General features: G+C 39.5%; 1 protein-coding gene across 2 annotated transcripts; it reads left to right on the forward strand.

The window, feature by feature from the left end:
- Window positions 1-589: 589 nt before the first annotated feature.
- On the forward strand, window positions 590-19,105 carry si:ch211-195b13.1 (STKc_SGK domain-containing protein). 2 transcript variants are annotated; one of them, XM_034236048.1, is made up of 13 exons: window positions 590-869; window positions 12,263-12,338; window positions 13,529-13,607; window positions 13,702-13,742; window positions 13,851-13,908; window positions 14,013-14,096; window positions 14,552-14,683; window positions 14,772-14,884; window positions 14,991-15,114; window positions 15,229-15,324; window positions 15,718-15,873; window positions 16,978-17,067; window positions 17,561-19,105. In XM_034236048.1, exons 1-13 carry the CDS (start codon window positions 842-844, stop codon window positions 17,723-17,725), a joined length of 1,242 nt encoding a protein of 413 aa, XP_034091939.1. In that variant the 5' UTR covers window positions 590-841; the 3' UTR covers window positions 17,726-19,105. The 2 variants fall into 2 exon arrangements, with proteins under 2 accessions (XP_034091939.1, XP_034091938.1); XM_034236047.1 differs by lacking the exon at window positions 590-869 and adding an exon at window positions 11,568-11,775.
- Window positions 19,106-19,703: the final 598 nt, after the last annotated feature.

The following is a 19,703-nucleotide window of genomic DNA, read 5'->3' on the forward strand; positions in this document are numbered from 1 at the left end:
ATATGATACAATGCAACAGTGATGCAGCAAATACCCATTTGTCCTTAAAGCTGTAATGCTTGTCAGGTTGCAAACGTAAGCAATCAATTAGTCACATCCTGTCATGATTGTATTCCACTTGTCCAGCTTCTAAACCACGATTCAATGCAGCACCTCTCTGTGTGACTAACTCATCACGGATGCTGCTACTGTTCTGTATGTCAACCCCTCACAGACCTTTCACAAAGCAGCAGTGTGACTAACAGGATGATTTTACCCTGTAACTCCTCCGGGACAGTAAAATGAAAGGGGTAGAGAGGAGGCTAAACATCACTTTGCAGCAGTGCCCAATTAAAAAAACGATTAAAACACATTGCTGTCTGTCCCAAGTATTCCTCAGGTGGTTCCCGTGTCATGGAGACTGGTTTCCCCTCCGGAGGGACTCCCATGCTCATGGGACCCGTAACCACACACCTGCTTTTGTTTTGTTCTCAGGTAGATAAAAGAACATTCGAGGGTGGGGGGGCGGGGGGGGTGTACCGAGGAGGAGAGGCAGGTGCGTCACACATCTTTCGTTTCAGCTATTTGGTCTCAGAGCAGTCAGGGCATTAAGAGGAAGAAGCAGCAGAGGAAAGAAAGGAAGTGCAGCGAGGGGAAAGTTGCTTAGCCTGTGAATCAAAAGAGTTCTCCAACCAGAGCTGCAGTGAGGAAGAGAAGACGGAGAAGGAGAGGAGGGAGGCATATTTACAGCAGGACTACATCTCTCTAGTGCACTACATCACCTGGACGCTCTGCAGCAGACACACTCTTTCACCAGAGGCTCAGTGCACGACAGCTAATATAATCAAACACTTAAGAGGACATGAAGACCGGCAAGAGATCCTTCATAGGTAGGAGCTCCTTTAATTCTGTGTGATAAGACGCAATACAGCAGAGGAGGATGCACATCGACACGTGCAACTTTTCCTCTTTTATGGGTAGATCAAACAGCTACATATTATCCTGTTTCCTCCTTATTCAATCATGTGACTCATGTATGTGTATGACTGTTTATTACCCATCACTCACTCTGCTGGCCTTGACGTCATTGATTAGATTGTTTTTTGGCAAACAAACAACTCGATTCATCCAGCTCTCTTGTGCTGTGCTTGCGTTGTCTGTTTAATTTTGTAATGTCCAACACAGAGACTCCCCCCTCCTCCCCTCCCTGCAGCACCCTTGCTACTCATCTCATTTGTCACCCGAGAGGATAAAAGCTAATGCCAGGCCTCCACATAGAAACCAGGGCTGAAAGGATGGGATTGTTTATGGATTCAGCGATAGCCCAAAAAAAAACGTTTGGTTCCATAGATATTGAAATGCAGCTCATAGTTAAATAAGTACATTTGGTCTTTTCTAATACATCCTTAACCCTAAAGCAGCAGCTTGTAGAGAGTTAATTGAGAAAATGCTAAACAAAATACAAACAAAATATGCCTGCCAGCACCTCTAAAGCCCACCACTATAGCATTTTTTTCTTCCTAGATGACGCTTGGGTTTTGTAGACATTACTGTGCTGTAGGCCAATTTCTTCCTTCTTTATGATATGCTAGGCTAACGAGCTACTACTTTCAGACCAGAAAAATTGTATTCATAAAGTAAGGTGACCAGATTTTCAAAATTAAAACCAGGGACATTTTGAGTTTTGCTGTCAATATATCATTAACATATCCAATTTTCTTCACTGTTAATGAAAAAAGGGGGACAATTCTGGTTCAACGTAATTCGAACATTTGAACTGTTGGATACAAACAGAAGGACGATAGCTCATATATGAGATTTCAAAGGTCTTTTATTTTGAAACTGTACATCAGATTGTCCAGATTCTCTCTGAGTGACTAGGTGGGGTGTCCTGCTATCACCCTGAAGTGAAATAAGTATTTGATACTGGATCGTTTTTGTTTTATTCTTATCTAAAAAAATAGAGGGATGATAGCTCATATATGAGACTAGAAAGGTCTTTTATTTTTGAAACTCTACATCAGATTCTCTCTGAGTGACTAGATGGGGTGTCCTGCTATCACCCTGGAGTGAAATAAGTCTTTGATACTGGATAGTTTTTGTTTTATTCTTATCTAAAAACAGAGGGATGATAGCTAATATATGAGACTCCAAAGGTCTTTTATTTTGAAACTCTACATCAGATTCTCTCTGAGTGACTAGGGCTGCTTCTCAGGTCGATTAAATGAAATCCTTGCTTCCCTCACTTGCGTCGTTTCCCAAGTCCCTCCCACCAGGGAAGCATGGAGGGACGCAAGGAAACCACGAGAAGCAGGGAAATGAGTTTTAAGAGCAATGGGACGTCCTTTCCTCCGGAGCGTCACGTGAAGCGACGTCCGTTTGTGATGACGCTGCACAGCTGATCGTCTGACAGCAGCTCTGTCCCCGTTATTTCCACACACCCCCCCGCCTCTGTTAGTGCACATTTACTGACACAAACATTTGTATCATCTGTTGTAGACCCAAATAAATAAAATAAAATAAGAACTCATTGTCAAAAAAGATAAACGCCATTCTTAAAATTTATAAACGAACAATAGTTTAGATTAATATTGATTAGAGTGCACAATAGAAATAAAATAATTGAGAGAAGAAAAATAGATATGTTATCTATCAAAACCCAGTTAGATTAACATTCATTGGACTGCACACTTTGTTTGTTTGGATATGTAGCACATTAACATTGTAATAGCACTTAATGACTGACTGAATGGAAATGACAATAAATGAAAATGTAAAACGAAAAAAGCGATCATGAAAATGATTTCCAAAAAATGAATTAAATGATTTTTGACCACTTTGTTGTTCAGATATATCACATATTTGTAACTAAATGATACATGAATTGAAACAAAACACGGTATAAACTGAGGAGTGACTCCCGTGAGGTTCATGTATTTTCTTCACTCTGCTCTCATGTCAAGAAGCATCAGATCAGTGCCTCGTCCAATCAGTGAGCGATACACAGTAAGGGGGCGGGGTGAGTATCTGAGGATTTCATCGGAGGATGGTCTGGTGGTTCCTCGGTTATCGCTCCTCCATGATCGCTCCTCGCTCCTCGATCCTCGGTCCTCCGGCAGAAATAAGAGCCATGGGACGGTACTCAAGATGGCGCGGGCAAATCAACTTCCGGTGAGACCGAGGACCGAGGAGCGAGGAAATGAAAATAGTCGACCAGAGAAGCAGCCTAGGTGGGGTGTCCTGCTATCACCCTGGAGTGAAATAAGTCTTTAATAATTTGACAGTTTTTTATTTATTCTTGTACAAAAACAGAAGGAAGTAAAATAAGTATTTTATTGAAGTGAATTAAGTATTTTATTGAATTCGAATGACTCTTTGATTATGGACAGTTTCCATTAAATAATAATCAAAATATAGATGGACAATAGATCTAATTTGAGATTTTAAACAGCATACATTTTAAATGGTGCTTCAGAAAGTAATGTTATTTTAGGAGTGTTGTGAGATGGTGTCAACATCAATTGAAATTAGTCACCCAGTGGAAATGTCAGATATGTCTTCATAACTGTATCCTTACATTTTACATTCACTCAGTTATAATGTGGTAGTTATATGTAGTTTGTTTTAAATTATTATTGTTCACATTATATAGTACATATTTGTTAATTTAAGCTCCAGTATATATTTCATTTCATTTCATTTTTATTTGTCCCGCTCATGGTACGCAAAACCAAATGTACAATAATTGCCACAAAACATGACTCTACCAAAACACCATTGAGCGAAAAGGAGCAGGGAGAAGAATAAAATCTTATGTGACCTGCCCCTTTCTAAAAAAAACAAAATAAATACAAATAGATGGTCTGCCCTTCATAATAATAATTTTTTTTTTCACAGCCAAACATAACAGTATCTTAGGATACTAAGAGAAACACAAAAACATACTTATTTCCCACTTGACGGTTAACGGAAAGAAACAAAACAACACCAAAACATCACATGTATAAGGAAAAGAAAAGTGCAACACCCTCATCTGAGTCCTACTGGAGAAGAAGGTGGAAAGTGACGCATGATGATAATAATAACAATAACAACAATAACAATAACAATGGCAATGGGACCCGCAAATACAGAGGAGACATCACATCAAAGACATCAAAAACATGAAGGACCAGAGTCCTTCATGTTTGTCCATGATTCCCCTAAATATGTTTGGTGTGTTGTTTAGGTATATTTGTTATTGACCGAGTAAATGCTTTTATTTTGAAGGCAGTTTTTACAGGCTTCTACCGTAATGCATAGGATATTCGCGCACCGCAATACAACGTGCGGGCTGGCTTGAGTGTGTTTTCCGAAGTGGGGGCTGGCTCGACCACAGTCTGTTTACCCAGTGTTTCCTGACATGAAACGTTTTATTTCACCTTGCTTTGTGTTTTTAACGTATATTAAAAAACGGGGACATTTCCGGGGACAGTTTCAACCGGGGACAGGCCAATACAAACGGGGACGTCTGGTCACCCTATCATAAAGTCCATTAACACTGAAGGGGCTTCACAATCTCTACAGCAAGTTAGAAGATGTAACTTTAGAATGTCTCTTTAGAGAAGGGAAACCTCAAATTAAATTAATTATAATTTTTTTTTTAAATACAATATCGACAATCCAAAGAACCAAATTCTACATCAAATCTAGATTTAGAAGACAAAGAAATTAAAAAAAGAAGATTATCGTCCAAGACATGAGATTAGTATTAATATTCTCATTTTACTCTCAAAAGAACCTGATTAAGGCAATTCTTGTTCTACTCCCAAACTACCTACTGTATGGAGAAACATGTTGCAAGAGATTTGAAACTCCATTATTGATCCCATTGAACACTTTCCTATGCTTACAGAAAGGTTAAAAAAAAATCCTATTCATATATTTACTTTGATGCTTTCATCAAACTACAGTTGCTGTATTTGTGTTGGTGTTCCCTGGTGTGAGCCAGGGACAGATTTGGATATTTGGCCTGACAAAGTCTGCCCTTTGCTCATTGTGTTCTGAAAAAGCTCAGTAGGAATTTGTTTGGATTAGTGGCATCATCATGAGTGGGCGTAGTAGTCCTATTATAGTCTGCAGGTGATTGGATCAGACTCTAAGCAACTGATTCATATGACTGAAAACTGCTCTGTCTCTTTACATTTACCACAATGAAATTCAGTTCCTTAATTCATGTAAATTGAAGATGGATTCAAGTGAGAAAACCACGCTTGATTTTTAAACATGCACATCTTGTTATTTACAAGGTTCTAGACATGCCAAGCCACACATTGGCAGTCAGTTCAACTTCATAAAACAATGTCGCTTGTTGTCATCTTCTAAATCATTTCACACACTTCAATAATTGGTTTAGTTTCAGGCCGCAGGACTCAATTAGGTCCCAGAGGATGTAATATTAATAATTTGACCTCATGAGGTTTTACACTGAATTTGCGAGGCTATCAATACTCAGACCACAAGCTGGATCCAATAAATAACATTTGTCATCTTGTTTGGGCTTGTTTTTGTGCATCTATGGAGGCAACTTTGGATGTTCCACAAGCGCAGTCACTTGTTGCTTTCATATCATCGCGATTGTGGCTGTGAGGGGGTGCGGTCGTCTTTCAACCAGAAGGTTGTGGGTTCTATCCCAGCCCGTACAGCCAACATGTCGATGTATCCTTGGGCAAGACACGTAACCCTGAGTTGCTCCCGATGGCATGGCCAACGGTGTGTGAATTTGTATTGTGACACTGTGGACTGACGGCTTCGGGCCTTGTAATATTGCACATGTGGTTTAGTTTGAAAGTGTTCCCCCTCCCATTTTGTCTTTGGCTGGTGATTGTGTTCACCTGGTGCCCTGTGTTGTCTTATTGGCCTGATTAGTGTGTGTGTATTTAGGCTCTGTTTTCCCTGTCAGTGGACAGGTAGTGTGTGTGAGATCCTTGTTGCTGGTGACTGTGTTCACATGAGACAGTAAGATTGAGGATGTGTCATGTACCACAAGGAGTAATAAATGCCCACACCGGGTTGTATTTGAACGTTCTGCCTCTGCCTCCTTGCTTGGTCGGGCCACTCAACAGTCAGTCTCACATGTATGGATGTTAGTTAGTAAGGTACACTGCTCTGTATGAATGGGTGAATTACATGTAGTATGTAAAGCGCGTTGAGGGGTCTTAAAGACTGGATAAATCGCTATATAAGTACAGTCCATTTACCATTTACCACAATGTGATCAGAAAAACAGGAACTGCAATAACGGAAGTCCCTGATTCACGTTTTTTATGTGCAGTTTGTGAATGATGCTCTGAATGAAAATGGCTTCTCTGTTTGTTTTTATCCGCTTCCTTTTTACTTGTATAGCTTTCAGTGTCACATGCAGCACCAGAGTATGTCTAGCAGAGCAGAAATGCAATGTTAGACTGAAGCTAATGCCAGACAAAAGTCATCGAATTACCAGCATCACAGTGTAGCAGTAATGGCAGTCAGCAGTCATATAATGGCGGATTAAGTAATGTATGATAGTAGCAGTAAGTCATATTAAAATAATTACTAGAGGCTTTGCGGTTCAAAATAGGCTCCATCATCCCACTTTCTTGGCAGCAATGAAAGTAATGCTCCATTAGGGATACTTTGGCAGCAGCGTGAGTCATCACATAAGAGAGCAAACATTTCTTTCCTCTTTTTTTTGTTATCTGATGAAGCAGGCGTTTCAGCAGCCAGTTAATCCCCCATGGAGAATGGAGGGGGGAAAAGCACATCTCATCTCTTGCCTGGGATTTCAACAGGGAAACAAATAGAAAGGCGTACATCTGAGTCTGGTTTCATGAGCCAGAATCTGTTCCCAAGATGCACTGCAGCGCTGTCCGACCTCAGGCCTGCATCAGCTTTATCTAGTAATGCTGTGGAGGATGCAAACAGAACACTTCATTCTCCAGATGTGATTTTAGCAGATGTTTGTTCTCAGTCAGAGTAGAGATTGGCATGACTGTGGGTGTGAAACACGAGGCCATGATGGCTCTTTAGGGCTGGTCAACATGGTAATTGGAGATCCTGCATCCTCATTAGCCTGCAGCCTTCCTGACAGCCCGGGGTCGGTCACTCAGGACCTGTTAGCCTCTGACTCATTCCTCCAGCTCCTGCTGCTGCCTCCTACCCCAACACTGGAGGCAAAGCAGGTAGAGGTCTCCTCTGATTTATCACATTTGACTCACAGAGTTAAGTTAAGACTGATAAATAACCTGGGAATTTGTAAAAACCCTTAGCTCGTTCAGAAACACTTAACAGTTTATCAATCCAAAAAGAAAGTAATATATTCTTGCTTGTTTGCACAGCAGGACCAATAAAATAAAAAAGTTAAAGAGGACATATTTGTATTTAGTGTCTCTACTGTGACATGTTTCCATGCTTTAAAGGTGGGGTAGGTAATTTTGGAGAAACCAGCTCGAGTGTGCTAGAATTTGAAAATACACAACCGGAAAAAATCTGCCACTTCCTCACAGAGCCCCTCCTCCAACACACACGAACGCGCACATGACCAATGAGGGCACGAGATAAGTTTGTGCACAGATGGAAGGCTGACAGGCAGGTAGGCCATCCAGTTACTTTAGCCGGGCCGGCTCAGATGATTGGTCGTGCTTTTTACAGTACTCCGGCTTCCACAGATGATGTTTTTTTATGGATTTTTTGTCAAAGCACTTCAGATATTCATTGCTATCGGGATGTTGAGAGCATTCCATGGAATATAACAAAAAGTGTATCTTGAGCCGGTTTCTCAAACGTACCTACCCCACCTTTAAGGTTAAAAAAGCTCTTTATTTTTCTCATACTGCCTGTGCTGCAGCACCTCTTTTCACGCTCTGTCTGAAACCAGAGCCCAGTCTGTTGTGATTGGTCAACCGCTTAGAGACGTCCTGCCCTTTTTCCATATCGCATACAACGTTTTGAACGTTAGCCAATTGGGATTTGGGGATTTGAGCCTTTACAGATCATTTACATGCACAAAACGTACATCACACTACAGGAATGGGAAAACCCCAAAAAGCATAATAGAGCCCCTTTAACTTTTTAGATATTTACTGATACGTTTTTCTACCAATTCAAACAAAGACAATCATATTAAATGCGTTTTGCAAAAAATAGCAAGGACATCTGACATAATTTCAAGTTATCAAGAAACACAGTCGCAACACTTTTCCCAAACCTTTTAATGTTTGGGAAAATGTTTAATCAGCTAGTGATTTTATAATTGCAATGTATCAAGTGAAAGTGTGGAAGCAATGTAAAAATGTGAAAGAGGTCTTTTTAGTGCGATGTAGCTTACTGTTTGGCTCTCTGATCTGTAACCTTACTGTTCTGATGTTGTTTTCAGCCGTAGCAGGAAGCTGTTTTTGCGAAACCACTGTATACTTCCTGTTCAGCAACAGACAATAACCGACAAGTGAACTTATTGGAGCATAAAGATCAGCCATCGACGTACCATAATAACAACAAGTCGTGTAAAACAAACTTCTCGGTTTTCAAAGATTGTGATGTATGGGTTTTTATGTGAGAGATGACCAGGAAAAAAAGTCCAACAAAGTTCACGAATAAAAAGAGCATGATGTAGCACAAGTGGTATCACATTGAGACATTGAGACATCAGTTGGCAGATGACTCACACAAGCGTTAGCGAGCAGAAGTGCTTCCTGTGCTCAGCATCAATGACACGGTCTGACAGGGCATCGGACAGGGCATCGGACAGCATGGCAGCTTTCTTTTAGATACCAAAAATCCTTAATCTAGCGGTGAAGAGACATTCATAGAGAAACTGAGAGTGATATCAACTCCAATGGATGTTCATTACATAAGTAGACTTCGGAATCTTTCTTTATCATAACAGGAAAGACTCCGTCACACTTCTTAACTCTAACAAATATTTATAAAAAGGGGAAACGCTTCTTTAGGCAGCTGTGTTATGCTCTAAAGCACCAGACTTTCTGTTCCATCACAGAAACAACAGAAACAACTTCACAGAAGTGGCAGAGTGACGGTGTGTGAGGAAAGTCCCTTTACCTGTTACCAGAGAGGAGAACATGATACACTTGGGTTACACATATTAAGACTACATGACCTGATGACAGACCTCACACAAAGACTGGAGAGAGGTGTCACTGTCAGGCTGTGGGATCTGGTGTTTCTGTTAGAGGAGCTGTTTCTCAGGTAGCTTGAGAGGAGAACACGATACGCTGCAGGCTGCAGCTCATGCCAGAGATAAGGCACTTCCTCTTTACCCAGTATAAGAATGACTGGTCCTGTGATGTCTCAGTTCCTTTAAAAATATGCAGGACCGTCACATGGGGAGTTACCCTGTGACAGATGAATAATTCTCTGATAAAGAAGATGTTTAAAAGAATAGTACTGTAACAAAGTGCTCAAATCTTTCTCTCTTTCGACTGAGACTTAACATTTATTGAGTTTTTGTTTTAAATACAACCCAAATATTGTATACTTCAATGTAAACACACTTGGATAGTTACATTTATAACATTTTAAGGCAACAACTAAGGATTCATTTCATTATGAATTAAATTGCAGTCAAAAAGGTATTCTATTGTGGTGTTTGATAAACATATTGAAATATTCAATAAAAGCAGAACATTCTCACATTTGAGAAGCTACGTGGAAACAGAGAATAGTTGGCCTTTTTCCATATTTCTTTTGTTTGTAATATGGATGGAATTCTGAAATCATTCTAGTAATTCGTTTGAATCAAATGATTAATGACCTATAGTTTCAGCACCAAAATAAAAAATATTTCCTTTTTTAAAATATTCATCCCTATATGTAAAACAACTAAAGCTGTCAAATAAATTGTAAAGTAAAAATGTTCAATGTTTCCTCTAATAAATACACATGAAGTAAAAATAGAGAGTCATTGCTCTGCGAGATATTAAATATATTATCAACAGATACTAAACATTTCTTTAAATAACTGTAAACGTTGCTATGCGGCTGGTTCTCCTCGCATGGCAGTATAGCTCTCTGCATTATGGCACAGTTATGTAACTCTAAGGGTTAGTGGAGCACATCTGTGACAGCTGGAATAATCACTGCATCGACTTAGACCAGAGGGATGATGTCATCTGCGACTTCTCAGAATGTATATAAGTCGCCTGTGCCAAGTCACCTTTTTGACCTTGACATCATCAGCCACTAAAATGTAATTATTTTGAATGCAATGCATATGGAGATTCCTGGGAATTGCATTGATTTAATGCTGCATATGTCTATACAGCATAAAGTAAAGCAAGCTTTATGTGTATTTTTTAAAGAAAATAAAAAACGTTATATTTATTATTTATTTGAGCCTTGTTATGTGTGCTTTAATCATTGGTATTTATTTATATATGTTTTTAATTCCTGATGTTTGTTTGATTTGTATTCTATTGACTTACATTTGAACATTTATTTGTTGTAGAGAGAGAGAGAGAGAGAGACTATTTAATATAGTTGTAACAAATAAAGTAAGAAATCATTCCAATGTATACTATAAGACAGTAAAAAAAAAAACTGTTTAAAAGGGGAGTGATTAGTAAAATATGCATAAATAAAAAGAAAGAATGCTAACTAGGTAACATAAGATAAGAATAAACAAGTTTAAATGATTTGTTATTGGTTGTGATCATTTTCTAAAGATGTTTGGATTATTGAAAAGTATACAGCTCCCTTTCATCTGAGTGTTGAGAGCTGTATCCATAAATTCATTTTGTGGTCAAAGTGCACCAGATTGATTTAAAAAAAAAAACATCTTCCTGGGGGAGCATGCCCCCGGACCCCCCTAGAGGATGTGAGGTCCACCCCCCAAATAAAGCAGGTTAAAATAATTAAATTGCATACATCCACACAGGTTAAAGGTAAGCATATAATAATGTTAAAATGTGCTAAACATATACACTCCAAAAAAAAAAAAGAGGAGTAAAAGTAGCTCACGACTTGTTTTATTTTTTGAAAGTAGCTCTCATCCTAAAAAAGGTTGGCCCCTGCTTTAGAGCGTACAAACTGTAACTATAAGTATCTGAAATAAATATGTGTACTGAAACAAATACCAATAACTGTATTGCATTGTTTTCTTATGCACAATTGCTTCATACTGTCTTTGTCTTTTTCGTTCTGCATTTATTGTGCCCCCCTCAGAAAATAACTGGCCCCAGCCTGCCCCCCCCCCCCCCCCCAGCCAAATTGGTCTAGAACCGCCACTGTTCACAAGAGCAATAACATGCAGCTCTTGCTCGCGTGTTTGAAGTTATTCGTTAAAATGGCTTAATCCCTTTTTTTTGGGTGTTTATAGTCAGTGGGAGGTTTCCATTGAGAGATGAAGAGGAGGAGGTGGGAGTGCAGTCTCTCACCTCCTCTGCAGTGAGCTCCTCTCGTCATCTCCGGCATGCACAGTATGGCTGCAGCGGAATCCCGTGATGTCACGCAGTTGCCGTGGTTACGCAGTTGACGTAGATGAGAGGGGGCGTAACCTCGGAAAAGTACCACGTGCCCCGTATATATAAAGTGGCTGGCTCGCACTGCGTGGGTAGCGTCAGTTGAGTGTAGCGCGCGGATTGTCAGTTTTTAGAGGTTGTTACACTGTGATAACTGACGACTAAGGGACCTTACAGGAAATACTACTGTCTGTTTTTATTCTTTGTATTGGATATTTCTATATCATCACAATCATGGCGGTGACTGAAGCTGGATGTGATCTAACTTACTGCAAAATGAGGGGGATTGTTACTGTTCTCACCGGTGAGCAACAACAATATAACAATCCATCACTGAAGCTTATCATGTATTGATATGAGACGCGAACTAAGAGTATGTATTCATATGTGTGTTCATTTGTGAGCCATATGGCTGTCACCTAATATCGAAGTGCATTTTTGTTTGACTTTAAGGTAAAAATGTAATTGGAAATTCACAATAAATCTTTCTTAAAATATCAAAACGCACCATCTGCGTTGTATTTAGAATCAAGGATGGAAAATGCTTTGTTGGCAGTCACTACTGGTGTCCGGATGAGTGACCTGAAGTAGTTGCATAACCTATAAGCCCGCAGCATTAGAGGTCCATGACCAGCACGCAGATCTACCCCGTAACAGGGTATTTGGAACTGCAGAAATAGAGTATTCAATCTCAACACTGACTTTTTTTTTTCTCTAATGGAAATAATCTTTGCATCATGTGTGATGTCTGATACTGACATCAAGTGTTTCCCTTCTGTTTTCCTGTGCAGCCTTCATCAAGGAGAGAAAAATGGGGTTGAATGACTTCATCCAGAAGCTGGTGTCTACCCCACATATCTGCCAACAGTGAGTATTTCCATTCAAAATATGTTCCACAAGAGGGGAAATATGTTAGAATTGGTCGCAAATCTGGTCTGCTGTCCTTAAATATTATTTTATACAGAAATATTTGAGATGTTTTGAAAAAAAGATACACGATTAATAACGGGGCAAGGATGAGAACATGAAAATGACCTACTTAGAGCTGCCTTTTTACACATTTGATATCACAGCCCAAGCTTCTTAAAAATGGGTGTTTGTTAAGAGGGAACTCTGATATTATTCGCATTATGGCATTCTCTGAAACAGAACAAACATCACACAGTGTGCTGAAAAAGCATGATATGATCTCATACGGATAACCCTTAAATTATTGGAGGATCCTTATGTTGCTGCTGGTGTTATTTTGTTTGTTGGAGTTGGAGTGTATGGTGTGGTGTATGTATATCCTATTTCTGAAATAAATAGAAAAAGTGGGTTTAAATCGAGGCAAAATTAGAATCCCTAGGTCAGTTCCTGTCTCTGGTATTTATTTCTCAATCATTAGCCCAATCACGGTCAGCCTGCACTTGCCAATCCAATCATCCACCCTATATTGGCAGGACATCCTGTGAAAAGCGTAATCTGGGTCCAAGGAGGCAGCAGGTGTAAGAATAGTCCTTTATGACGAGTCTGTTAACAACCTCTCCACTGCTGCTGCCTAATCACCAGCAAATCCCCTATGTTCCTTAGACAAGGATAAACCGGTTATTCAGTTATAACATGATACAAGGTGCGCACTCCCAGGGTGGGGTCTGCTGCTGTGGAAATATAATAAATGAAAACATTTGCACTAGGCTACATGTGTCCCCTTCTAGAATGAAAGGGCGTCTGATACGGAATGCTGAGTCCTGCAGAGCCGTCTCCTGTCTGTCGGGTCAGGGGCTTAAGGTGTTTCTCAGACAGGTTAGACTGCATGCAGATGAGCTTGGCCGAAGCTTGACCCCTCAGTGTCAGACCGTCATCCACACCACAGCAGCAGGGAGCCTCCTTTCAGCTTTTCAGTCTCACCAACTACCTTAGATCTGGGGGGTTGACTTGCAAAACTAAATTATAATGTCATTTATTTTGAGTAATTCAATCTAACAAAATAAGAAAACCATTTACACTGAGTGATATTGTAAAATGTCAATAGCTGATATCAAATGTAATGTATGGCTCTATGTTGTTTTTTTCAGTGTTGAAGTCAACAACTTCCTGAAGATTGATGAGAATCAAAACGAGCAGGATGACGGTGATGAACTTCCTGATAGTTCGGTAAGCAGGAAGTGTTTTCTGACTATTTATCTCATTTTCTTTTCAAGATGTGTCAACGCATTTATAAATGTTCTCCTTTTTATTTCTCTTACAGATGTACCTAACTTCACGAAGTTCACTGGCTGAGGACACTCAGTAAGTAGCCTTATACATATCATTTAAATGTGAAGAATTGTGTAAAACATGCACACCTCACTGTGTGTCAATACAAATCCTAACCCTCTGTTTGCTTCTCTTCAATAGGATCAAACCTTGTGATTTTGACTACCTCAAAATCATCGGAAAAGGAAGCTTTGGAAAGGTGAGTCTGTCAGTCTTCTCTTTGATGTGTCGAAACTTATTTTATGATGTCTATCACCGCCTGCTGCCACACGGTCCCTGACGCAAATGTTTGATCTGTAACAGGTTCTGTTGGCTCGACACAAGGAGTCCTCAAATTATTACGCTGTTAAAGTGCTACAGAAGAAAATCATCATGAAGAAGAAAGAGGTGTGTATTCATAGCATATCTTGAACAACGAATCTACGGAACAAGACATATATTTCATCATGTAATATGTCATTTTGTGGAAAGCACAAGGGAAGATTTTTTTGTATTGATTTTAAGTATTTCAATTTAATACTAAGGTATTATTCTAAATGTATTAAGAGCTTAAGTTACAAGTTACTTAGATAAAGAACTTTAAAATAAAACGAGACATTTAAATATGAAACTGCTATATTAAATATTCAACAGTACATAGTGTAAAATTGTGCTCAGGTTTTCACATTAAAATGCTGCTTACACATTGAAGCTTCAGTAATAATATATCAATAATAACCACTCTTCTATGAGAATTTGTAAAACTGTTGCGCTTTACTTAAGTATGATTTTGTAACAAATGTTTCTTCCACACTGATTGTGATGAACACAGCATTATATCAACTTCTTTATCTTCCTTCCAGCAAAAGCATATCATGGCAGAGCGCAGCGTGCTGATGAAGAACATCAAGCACCCCTTCCTGGTGGGGCTGCACTTCTCCTTCCAGACTACTGACAAACTGTACTTTGTCCTCGACTACGTCAACGGTGGCGAGGTCAGTGATAATCTCAAAACACCCATAAATCAGGACAGAATATCAGAGTATTTTGATGATGCTGACAGGCTTGTGTTTTCTCTTCCAGCTGTTCTACCATCTCCAGAGGGAGAGGATCTTCCTGGAGCCCAGAGCCAGGTTCTATGCTGCTGAAATTGCAAGTGCACTTGGCTACCTCCACTCCCTGCACATTGTGTACAGGTAATGAGCGATCCTACAGCGCCCCCTAGTGGACACCTGTCAACAAAATCTATGCTGAACTGAACTAACCTTGAAGTTAAAAACAAATGATTCTGCTTGTTCACAGGGACCTGAAGCCTGAGAACATCCTGTTGGACTCCCAGGGCCACATCGTCCTCACAGACTTCGGCCTCTGCAAAGAAGGCCTTGAGAACAACGGCACTACAACAACCTTCTGCGGGACACCAGAGGTACAAAACTAATCTCTAGGCTTTTTAGTGCATCCTAATACTAAAGAGACTTCACCAAATTCTAATTGTCGATCACGGTTTAACTCTTTTTTTCCTTTTTGCTCTCCCCTTCAGTACTTGGCTCCTGAGGTTCTCCAGAAGCAGGCGTACGACCGCACAGTGGACTGGTGGTGTCTGGGATCTGTGCTCTACGAGATGCTCTATGGACTTGTAAGTGAAACATGTGACTTTAAGCTTCTTAATGCAACTCTGTAGTAGGCATGAGCCAATAAGAATGTTTCAGGTCACGATTATCTAGCCAAATAAATGTGATCTAAAATAATCATAACTCATAAGTTCCCCTTGCATATAAAAAACAGCAACTTTGTGTGAGTGAATGATAACGGGCTAGTTTTCACTTCCCTACAATGAATTCCAGCTAGACATTGTTTTTTAAAGTCACTAATTTGAGGTAATTTACAATTATAAATTCACCACAATCAACTAAATATTGGTGTTTTATTATTACAATACAAGATAAAAATTCTATATTCTTCCATCTCTACTTGACTGCTTATTCATATATTAAAGCAAACTTAATTTCTTGTCCCTTTTGCTTTCCAGCCCCCGTTCTACAGTCGTAACACGGCTGAGATGTACAACAACATCCTGCACAAGTCTCCCGTGCTGAAGCCCAACGTGTCTAACTCCGGCAGGGAGCTGCTGGAGGGGCTGCTGCAGAAGGACCGCACCAAGAGGCTGGGAGTGAAGGATGACTTTGTGAGTAACATAACATAACTAAAGAACCATATGAAGCGATTGGAAGCCACTTTTTCTATCTGTAGGCACTTTCACACCGGAGTACTTTTCCCAGAATAGTTCCGATAGTTCTTGCGTTCACACCAAAAAAATCCGGAACTAGAACTTAGTTCATGAGAACCTTTTCAGGCACTTTCATGGGAGAAAAATGTTCCCATTTCTGATTGGCTGGGCGGATTGCAAACCACGCTCCGTAAAACTCGGAAAAGTTTTGTGAAGCCGCCATTGTATTTGCTGGCATTCATAGCCGTGGGAACATGTTTCAAATGGGGGGTGCTGTGGGGATGGCACCAGGGCCGGTTCTGACCAATTTGCTGCCCTAGGCAAGATCTTTGCTGGCGCAGCCTGAAAAACGTAATGTAGAAAAGATAAAGATCGAAACGTATTGACATGGTGACGGCTTATATAAAAGGCTTCAAATGTATTTAGTATTGTATCAACATATTTTAATTGAGGGGTGGACATCACATCCTTTCGGGGGGTCCGGGGGTATGCACCCGCCGGGAAGATTTTCTTTAACATTTTAAAGTAAAATGCTTCAATCTGGTGCACTTTGAGCAGAATTACTAGAGACCTGATCTAGGGGGTACAACTCTAAACACCCATTTGAAAAAGATTGGTTTACATTTTATTAATTAAATAAGTATGTGAACATAACCAATAACCTACCATAGCCAATAACAAATAAATGTAACGTACTTTATTTTTTGTTGTTATATATCTTATTTTACCTAGTTAACATTTATTTATTTATGCATATTTTTAATCCCTCCAGTTTTAAAGGATATGTTTGGTTACTGTCCTATAGTATACATTGGAATGATTTCAAACCTGTTTTTATTTATCTTAATAATTATAAAGGAGTGCCTTGGAAATATTTGTTTACATAAATTGTGATAAAACCGTTTGAGACCCACTGAGATAACTTAGACTAGTGAACTATCTAACTCTGAACTATCTGCCTCTCAGGACAAATGGAAAATGTAACCGGGGTGAAAAGGGTGTTATCTTTACTTAATTATGAATGTGAACATCAAGTTATCTAAATTGTCTTGTCTCCTCCAGCTTGAACTCAAGCACCATTCCTTCTTCTCTCCAATCAACTGGGACGACCTGATGGCCAAGAAGATCACACCTCCATTCATCCCCTCAGTGGTGAGTTCAGATGAGTGTAGTTCAGCAGCTGTATGTTTGATATTCTATTAATCACTACCACAACAAAATATATACAAATGGCTACAATTTACTAAAGGCCTATAGGACATTGTTTGAAAATATATATATATATTTAAAATATATCAACCATTATATACGGCTGCAAGTACTCACACAATTACTCTTGTGATTAATACTTTTGTCTAATAAAAGTAATGTATATGTAGTGTTTCAGATGAGATATATATTTAATATATATTTCTTTTTTTTTTACTGTACATTTTTTGTATCTACAGATAATAAAGCGATTTTAATAATAATAACAATTCTTAAAGGGCTGCTATATGTTTGCAAAAAGAAAGCCTTCATCTTCCCATCACTACCAATTTAAAAAATACAGCAGTGTAATGCATAACAGCAACATTTATTACTGTTTTGACATTTTACCTTGTATTTTATAACTAAATCATGTCCTCCCTGCTTGGTTTCACAGAGCGGCCCCACAGACCTCCGTCACTTCGACCCCGAGTTCACCCACATGCCCGTCCCCGCCTCTCTGTGCAACGACTCGCTGATGGTGACCAGCAGCGTGAAGGAAGCAGCCGGAGCTTTCCCAGGCTTCTCCTATGGTGCTCCGTCAGGGCAAGCCTTCATGTAAACGGCAACATCTCTGCCCTTCTTCCCCGAGAACTCAAGAGACACACGCTCTGGTTCACAGGGTCCACACCAGAGCAGCCTGCTTTGGTGGGGCGGCGTTACGGAGCTCAAAATGGACAGGAGTGGAAGATTTCGAGGGATCTTGTGCATGACAATTGTACAGATGGGGACTCTCATTTTACACCCTACTCTTCCGCCTCAACCACCCAAAACTATGAAACATGTGTGCCAAGTATGGATGCACTACGAGGTCAAAAAACATCACTCTCACAGCTTCTGGTGAGGTGACATGAAGAGAAGTGCCTGAGGTTCTAAAGGCAGTTTAAACGGCAGCAGCAGCAGCAGCAGAGTTGGCAAGAGCCAGCTTCATCAAAATAATTCAAAAACATTTCACTTGTTTGGACCAGGGCGAAAGCCGTTAAGGTGTAGGCCTTCATTACATGTCTATGTGTTCAGTTTGTTTTTGTTACATTGTTATTTTCATGTGAATGCTCAATTGCACTTGAGGAAACAAAGGTCAGGAAAAGTGTAGAAAAATTCTGCTTCAAACATCAGAAGCTTTTAGATTAGACCGCTTCATATCTTTACACTTTTATTTCTGCTTTGGACAAAAAACAGATTGGCTTTTTAATGATTTAAATGTATTTGATAGTGGACCAAAATATGCTTCAACTCAAACACTTTTGTCTTGACCTGTTTGTCCTCAGAAACCGAAGATCAACGTTTTACTGTACTCTGTGGAAGATAAAAAGTGACATATATTATATTGCAAACCAAAAGGGTTTCCATGTTTAAATACCAACACACATCCAATATTTACTTTTAAGAGAGATTTTAAGAAGCGCATATATTATAAAGTAATTATTACTGTTTCCTGGTATATGTATATGGCTGTATATTTTATTTTTAGAATTACTTTTCAATTTTCAACCAGTGTCTGTGTTAATCTATAATATCATCTGTTTATGAACGATCAGGAGCATGCGTACAGAGTTCAACCAGCAATAACAGGCCCACATCGATGATAGCACATACTGTATATCAAAGTCCTTTAAATATAAGTGATTTGCTGTTTTTTTGCAAACACTTGTGACGAACAATGTTTTTGTATTCAAGCATCATGTAGAGAAGAACTGTGAATGTCTCGTGCCTGTCCAAGACGGCCTGATCCATATTTACTGTATGTACATATCTATTTTCCCTAATCCTCTGGCTCCCTTTTCTAGAAATCATCAGTATAAAAAGTCCTTTGTTAACTTGAAGAAAGATCCATTAGGTGGAGCAGCCGTGGCTAAAAGCTAACAGTGATTAGCCACCGGCCTGCTGCATAGTAAGGTTGTGGAAAGTGCAATAAAATCAAGAATAATGATCTTTTAATCTCTTTTGGCAGTGTAAATAGTAATTTATGATCTGATATTCATAAAGTTATTAAGCGAGGATGTTCTCTCAAACGAATTGCTCATGTTTTGCTTGTTTAACCCTCCTGTTGTCTTCGGATCAAATCTGACCGATTTACTACTTTCATCAATCATAACTTTTTAGTTTTACATTCGATTGCATTAAGGCTTTATAACATCCTTCACAGTAGACATTTGAACATATAAAATTGCTGATCACCACTTTCATTGAATTCTGGATGATTTAGTCAACTTTTGTAACACCATGGTGTTCCCGGTCACACACACACACACACCACACACACACCACACACACACACACACACACACACACACACACACACACACACACACACACACATACTCTAGATGTGTTCTCCCCCCTTATGTGCCCATCCCCCCACATGGATCACACCTGGCACACGCAATACATGTTCAGTGTCTATTCTTTGTATATTTACTGCAGTTGTTCATGTGTACCAGTAGTCTGATACAATATGTACACTTTGAAAGGGTGTTAAATGAAATGTGGTGATGATTAATGGTTTTTGTGTTAATGTAATAGCAGTTAAAACAGGACCG

The sequence above is a fragment of the Gymnodraco acuticeps genome, unplaced genomic scaffold (genome assembly GCF_902827175.1).
Source record: "Gymnodraco acuticeps unplaced genomic scaffold, fGymAcu1.1, whole genome shotgun sequence".
Lineage (NCBI taxonomy): Eukaryota > Metazoa > Chordata > Actinopteri > Perciformes > Bathydraconidae > Gymnodraco > Gymnodraco acuticeps.